Source organism: Labrus bergylta, chromosome 9 (genome assembly GCF_963930695.1).
Source record: "Labrus bergylta chromosome 9, fLabBer1.1, whole genome shotgun sequence".
Taxonomy (NCBI): Eukaryota; Metazoa; Chordata; class Actinopteri; order Labriformes; family Labridae; genus Labrus; species Labrus bergylta.
The window spans coordinates 18692253-18699318 of NC_089203.1; the positions used below are offsets into that span (position 1 = coordinate 18692253).

Sequence of the window (7066 nt, forward strand, 5' to 3'; positions counted from 1 at the left end):
ACTGCAAACACAGAAATGCTGCAAGTTCAGCCTTAAATGGAAGTGCTCCAGGCCTGTAGGGGCGCTGTGGATCTGTTTATTTACGGGAGAAAGTAAGAGAGACAGGATAACATCAGTTTTACCGAAACGCGGAGATAAAGCGAGTCCGACTGGGATTTTGACATCGGGGACGAGAGCCGAGTGTGGATCCGTGGCTGCAGCCCCGGGATGCCTGGAGCTAGTGCTAGCTCTTTGGCTATGAACGCCAGCTCCAACTCATTCCTCTGCACCCGCTCTCCCAGCCTGACATCTCGTGCTTTCGCTGTCCCCGTGTTGAACTTGCTGCTCATCTCTTTTAACATTCAGTTTAACATTCTCCCAGTCACCAAACACTGACACTTCATGTGCAGCGTTTATGCTGCGCGTTTTTCATCAGTTGCTGAGCGTGTGACCCCTACCGGCCCCCGTATCATTCACATTTTATCTAGGCCCATTCTAAACGTGGTCACATGGCCTTCATTCCAACACATGGGTATTGAGAAAGTGGACAACTGGTTAACCCAGCTGGAAAATAATAGAACACATATTTCAACTAGGACTATCAAAATCAGAGGGAGAGAGTATATCATGAAGGAGAATCAATAACAGGATAATGGAAAATAATGTGCATGCAATAGATTGGGTTTGGAGAGGAGGTAGGTAGGACTGACCTGATTTGGACTTTCCATTGACCGTTTTCAGGAACCAGAAAGAGCTGAACATAGGCTATCAATATAACTCTCAGACTGAAATTACATGATGGAGTGAATGAAAACAGCAAATAGCTTATCATACATCATTGTGTGGTGTAAATGGACAAAATAGACAGAAAATAAACTTTTACTGTTAGGAACCCCAGACTGCACCGGTGAACATCCAGGGCTTGGACATCGAGAGGGTGGAGACGTACAAATACCTGGGTGTTCACCTCAACAATAAACTGGACTGGTCACACAACACCGACGTCCTGTACCAGAAGGGCCAATGTCGACTTCGCCTGCTGAGGCGACTGAGGTCCTTTGGAGTGTGCAGCACTCTGTTACGGACATTTTATGACACTGTGGTGGCGTCTGCACTTTTCTATGCCGTGCTCTGCTGGGGAGGAGTGAGCACAGAGAGAGACAGCAAGAGACTGAACAGACTGGTTAGGAGGGCCAGTTCTGTCTTGGACTGTCCTCTGGACTCTGTAGAGGAGGTGGGTGAGAGGAGGATGTTAGTGAAGCTGACATCCATCATGGACAACCCCTCTCACCCCCTACATGACACTGTGGGGGCTCTGAGCAACTCCTTCAGCAGCAGACTGAGACACCCACCCTGCAAGACAGAGCGCTACCACAGGTCGTTCATCCCATCTGCCATCAGACTGTTTAATCAGACTCTTTAACAGCATCACCACTCATCAATAATGTTACACACTGTGTGTGTTTTTCATTTTAATAACAATAACTCTTTCCACAAGTGGAAGTGTAAATACCTTGTATTATTGTATTTTTTCACCCTTTATTTAACTGATGTAAATATGTTTGATTTTTAACTTCTTGTCATTTTTAATAATTATATTCCTGCTTCCTGTTTTCTAGAGCTGTTGTAACACAAAAATTTCAATAAAGTTTATCTTTATCTTTATCGTTATTCACTCACTCCAGAAGATGGTGATAATGCTACACAAAGGATAAAAGCTTGCGCTTAGACGTCAGAATAAAAACGACGAAGAAGACGTAACGACGACGACGACCCGCCTACAACCGGAAGCAGGCGAAATAAAGGAAGGGAGGGGAATAACAAGACTAACCCGTTGTACGCCAGAGCATACACAAAGCCGCTACATAGTGTTGTAAGCTTGCATAAAACAAATTGCATGTTAGTCGTCCTTTTACATTTTAACAGCAGCTTGTGGGCTCTTGTATATATATTTTTTTATTATTATTACCGCAAGTAGCGTGACCTCTTTTTTTTTTAGCGACCGTCAGCAAAGTAACGAGCTGCAGCTGCTGGCACGTTCATCGCCATTTTGCGCGTTCAACAAGCTCAAGACTTTCAGCTGAAGGTAAACGCAACATGAATGACTGACTACACACCAAACAAGAGTGAACTTGCAAGCAAAAGATAGGCAGTTGCTTATGCACTGAGACGATACGCCACGTTTTGTTTTTGCAGGTTTGTGACTTGGCGGCATGGCAGAGGCAGACCGTCCAGGAAAGCTCTTCATCGGTGGACTGAACACCGAGACCACCGAGAAGGCCCTGGAGCAGTACTTCAGCAAGTATGGCAGGATTGTGGAAGGTGCGCTTACAACCACTCTTTGCCTTTTTTTTCCCTTCCCCCCACTTTTTACCATTGCTTAAACCTTGAAGAAATGAAAATGCAGCTGTGCTTAAAAAGGCTGAATATTTGCTGTTTCGCGCTTGTAATGAGTACCAGATGTGTGTGACTGCAAAGGCATCACATTATTGTTGTTGTTTCACATTGGTCTAGGCCAGGGGATGGGCAAGTTTGATCACAGCAAGGGCCACATTCATTTAATTCTCACTGCCAGAGGGGCCAAATTGTAGGATACAAAAACGATTACAGTCAATAATGTCTCAAATTTAACTTCAACATATACCAGTGATTAAATATGAGTATGGACATATTTCTGGTTTTCATGATTTCATGGCAGATTTTGTCATGTTTTTCTTCATGTTTCTGTAAAAATTGACCCGAGGGCCACATTGAGGGTTGATGGGGGGGGGGCCGCCAGTTGCCCACCCCTGGTCTACGCTCACATTTACATACAATAGCAGCATTGGGTATTTGTGATCAGGAATCGACAATCCTGATTTGATACATTCGTTAAATGTTTAGAAACAATGAACTTTGAATTGAATTATTAATGATTTTACTCGCACACTCTTATTTCCTTCTTTTAAGTTCTTCTGATGAAGGACCGTGAAACAAACAAATCAAGAGGCTTTGCTTTTGTTACTTTTGACACTCCAGCCGATGCAAAGGATGCAGCTCGTGAGATGAATGGAAAGGTAAACGTACTCTTTCTTGTGAAGCCACCACCTTTCATCATCATCATCAAACTGCTGTCATGGTTGTAATTCTAACTCTTTCACCACAGTCTCTTGATGGCAAGCCAATCAAAGTGGAGCAGGCTACAAAACCCCAGTTTGAGAGTTCTGGCAGGCGAGGACCCCCACCCATGCACTCCCGTAGCCGTGGTCCACCCAGAGGCCCCCGTGGGTCTCGGGGAGGTCATAGCGGTATGAGAAGCCCTCCACCAAGAGGTGATTATAAAATTTATTGTTGAGATTGTAAAAAAAAAAGATGTAATGGTATAATTTTGTCATTTAATTTTCTAACAAATTCTCCCTTTTGAACTTAATTTATAATATTAATATTTGCATTTCTTGTCTGTGGAGATTACTATGATAATTCAGGGAATGTAGAACCCTTCTTTAAAGGAATGTCATCCAGAGGACCCCCAATGAAGAGAGGACCCCCTGTTCGTAATGGAGGTCCCCCACCAAAGAGGTCTGCCCCATCTGGCCCCATGAACAGACGTAAGTACCGGGAAATGTGTTGTGTCTTATCTTACCTAAAACTAATAATAGGCAGGTGCAAGTTATATTAACAAAGTACTCGCCTAAACCGACATGTCAGCAAATTTATAGCATTCACTTTTCACTTATCTCGCTCTTCAAGTTGCCTGCTCAGTGTTATTTTATGATTGAATAGCCAGTTTACAAATCATATGTGTGTTCCAGCCACCATGTCAAGAGACAGGGATCCCTATGGTCCACCCCCACCTCGCAGAGACTCCATGATGTCCAGGAGGGATGACTATCCATCACCAAGAGATGACCATTACAACTCAAAAGATAGGTAGGACATTGCAAATGTAGTTACATCTAGGTCTTTGTATTATGATTTTCAAATACCATGAAACACTATTTTCAGTGCAGTAGTAACACGTTGTTCTCTTCTACAGCTACTCCAGTCGGGATTATAATTCTAGAGATTCCAGGGACTATGGACCTCCACCCCGAGATTATTCATACAGAGATTACTCCAATTCCAGCTCCCGGGATGACTATGGGTCAATGTCTAGAGGATACAGGTATAAGTATTGGTAACTAAGAGAATGAAGATGCACGTTTAGACTTAATTTAATCTACAACTAACGTATGTGTACAATGCAGTGAACGTGACAGTTATGGGGGAAGCCGAGAACCCAGATATATGGACCGTCCCAGCAGTGGCTCCTACAGAGAATCATATGATGGTTACGGTAAGATATGACTCCATAAGTGTAATGACAGCCTATGTCCACTGTGGCGCAAAGAAGAGCTGCACAAAAGAATCCACAAAATCCCAGCATTGACTACAACAATCTCCGTTTATACGACGCTCACTCTCCAGAAGAACAGCAACTCAGGCACTCTATCTAAAAGGTTTTCTTTCCCTTGGCGGCATCCCTCTACACAGCAATACAAGTTCCATACTTTTTTGTGTTTGAAAATATAACGATTGGCAAATTTGAAAAAACGAACAAATGCTATCAAAAGCTCAGCAACTATCAGCCTTAGTGTCCCTGCAATCAGGGGATAAAGAAAAACTGTCACAATGTCATGCAGAATATTTGGCCCGGAGAGTTTGCAACCGTAAGGAACTCCTAAGTCTGTGGAAATATCTGTTGACTCTGTATGAGTTACCTATCAAAGCACTCCCTCAAGGAGTAAAATTCAGAAAAACCTGAAGACAACAATGACAACCTCGTCCTAACCTTCAGTTCTAACACGTGGAGCTCAAAAGGAAAAATGGCTTCTCAAATCAATGGCATGCAGAAGTGGTTATCAGTGCCCATATATTCCCTGCGCTGGGATATGTTACTGCTCATATGAACTAAAACTTAAAGATAATTTACCCAATTGGACATTTCAACATTACCTCAGTTAAATCTTTATCCGTCACAGAATCAATTCTGTTGGCAAAAAAAAAAGAATTAGCACTTGACAGTGCAAAAATGTATAAATGGAACTTTGCCAATTACCTGACCCATTGACCCTGCAGGTAACTCTCGCAGCGCCCCACCTTCAAGGGCCCCCCCACCATCCTATGGTGGGAGCAGTGGAAGCAGTCGTTACGATGACTATGGCAGCAGTTCCCGGGAAGGCTATGGCAGTCGTGACAGTTACCCCAGCAGTCGGAGTGACCCATATCCACCTAGTCGTGGTGAGCGAATGGGCAGGCAGGAAAGGGGCCCAGCTCCCCCTGTTGAGAGAGGCTACCCTCCTCGTGATTCATACAGCAGCTCAAGTCGTGGAGGGCCACGTGGTGGCCGCGGTGGCAATCGACCCGATAGAGGAATGTCTCGCAGCAGATACTGAACTGGACTTGAAAACCACATGAAAGCAGACGTTCTCTCCGTGCACATTTAACAAGTGTTTTAGAAGAAATCTAACAACACAAACTAGCTTTGTCTAAATCTGTGGAGTATGAAGCTTAGCTTTGAATATGTGTCTTGACTTCCCAAGTTTTTGTGTAAAGTTTGTTTATTTTTTTTTTAGTATTTCTATTGCTCATGTAACAGTACAGTTACCAAGTGAGTGTTAGTTTTTACGTTCAGTGCTGTTGGAATCTGCAGTGAACTACAAGTCTGGATTTCCTACTCAAATAAAGCTTTTAGTTGAACTTTAACCAATGCTCATCAATTATCAAACACCAAGAGGGGCCGCAATATGAATGTTGAGTAACGACTTGATGTTTCCTGTAAAGCTTAGGTGACTCTGCTCGTGCTATTAAAAATAGACGAGTGACCTCTGTTCATGCTTAACACAAATGTGCCATCGCTTGGACGCTTCAAGGGTCAGGCAAATGTTACTGTCAAAATGTTCCGATGTAGTTCCTTGGAAATGGATCCATCATCCTAGAGCCATTTGATGGCATGCAACGTCAAAACCAAAGGCAACAACAACCAAATGCAACTCGACTGGTAGTCAGCAGCTGGTAAGCAAAGCAAACCTCTTTGTTTCTCATCTGTAAATGAGTTTCTCATTGACCTGTATTGCAGTCTCCCTTCAAAGGGTGACATTCAAGACAACTGTTGCCTCAGAAGGACAAAAAAAAAGGATGTCAACTGAATGTGACTTTCATTGTAGAGCGTTTAATGAGCTAATCATTTTAAAACGGCGCCAACCTCCCAAGAAGTTTCGTCCATTTTCAAGAAAGGGTCTTAACAGCCATTTTGCAAATGAGCCCTTGCAGCATTGACCCTTTGCCTTACCAGTCGTCCAAACTCAGTAAAGGGATGAAGGAAACGGTGACTTTTTTTACATCACAACTTAATATTACTAGATTTTTGTAAGCCTTTTTTATTGGTAAATTGAAAGACATCTGTTTAATTGAGAGCCATCTTTTGAGTACCAAAATACATCCTTCAAGCATGCCATTTCAAACAATGGAGACCTCTGGAAGAACGCCATCCGTACAACCGAACTGGAAACGATCACTGACGCGAATTAAGTCGGACCAAGGACCACACAATATATAAACATTATCAATGTATAATGAATACAAAATTTAGTGAAGGGCAAAAAGTTAATATTATGTTCTCATTGCAGGATAACCAACCCTCCAAGGCAACTGACCTTGGAACTTACCTGAATTGTGTCCTCAAGTTGTTGGACCAATTAAACTGCAACACAAAAGTGCAGGTGTGTTCAGTGGACCTTTCCTGTAACTTCATGCTAATTTAGAAAAATGATGGTAACAATATGATACATTGTTATAAGCACAATTTGTTCTTTATTGTATACAACATTGTTTATCAGATAGCTGTGGTTTTGATGTGTTTTATTGTAAAATTGAACTGTTGACCAGTATGCTATCAATCATTTTAATTTTTACTGTCTTCCAGGTTCTGGCACAGGAGTCTGTTGAGAGTGCTCGTAGAATCTTTGCTCCAAGCGGAAATGCATGGCAGGAGTTGGCGAGAACACAAGTGGGGACTTGCTCAAGTTTAGTGTTTCTGGTGATCTTCAATAAAGATTTTTTAAAAGAG

General features: G+C 42.7%; 1 protein-coding gene across 4 annotated transcripts; it reads left to right on the forward strand.

The window, feature by feature from the left end:
- Positions 1-1771: 1771 nt before the first annotated feature.
- Positions 1772-7066, forward strand: rbmx (RNA binding motif protein X-linked). 4 transcript variants are annotated; one of them, XM_020635797.3, is made up of 11 exons: positions 1784-1852; positions 1979-2065; positions 2176-2301; positions 2929-3035; positions 3125-3290; positions 3426-3566; positions 3771-3888; positions 3995-4123; positions 4206-4294; positions 5077-6719; positions 6923-7066. In XM_020635797.3, exons 3-10 carry the CDS (start codon positions 2193-2195, stop codon positions 5391-5393), a joined length of 1176 nt encoding a protein of 391 aa, XP_020491453.1. In that variant the 5' UTR covers positions 1784-1852; positions 1979-2065; positions 2176-2192; the 3' UTR covers positions 5394-6719; positions 6923-7066. The 4 variants fall into 4 exon arrangements, with proteins under 4 accessions (XP_065814795.1, XP_065814793.1, XP_065814794.1 ...); XM_065958723.1 differs by having other exon boundaries at positions 1772-2065; positions 6627-6719; XM_065958721.1 differs by having other exon boundaries at positions 1774-2065; positions 3453-3566.

Bases quoted from the DNA above. Each gene is read 5' to 3' on its own strand.
- rbmx (XM_020635797.3), top strand. From the start codon at position 2,193: ATGGCAGAGGCAGACCGTCCAGGAAAGCTCTTCATCGGTGGACTGAAC. The intron at 3,889-3,994 runs GTAGGACATTGC...TCTCTTCTACAG, and splicing joins CATTACAACTCAAAAGATAG to CTACTCCAGTCGGGATTATA. The intron at 4,295-5,076 runs GTAAGATATGAC...TTGACCCTGCAG, and splicing joins AGAATCATATGATGGTTACG to GTAACTCTCGCAGCGCCCCA.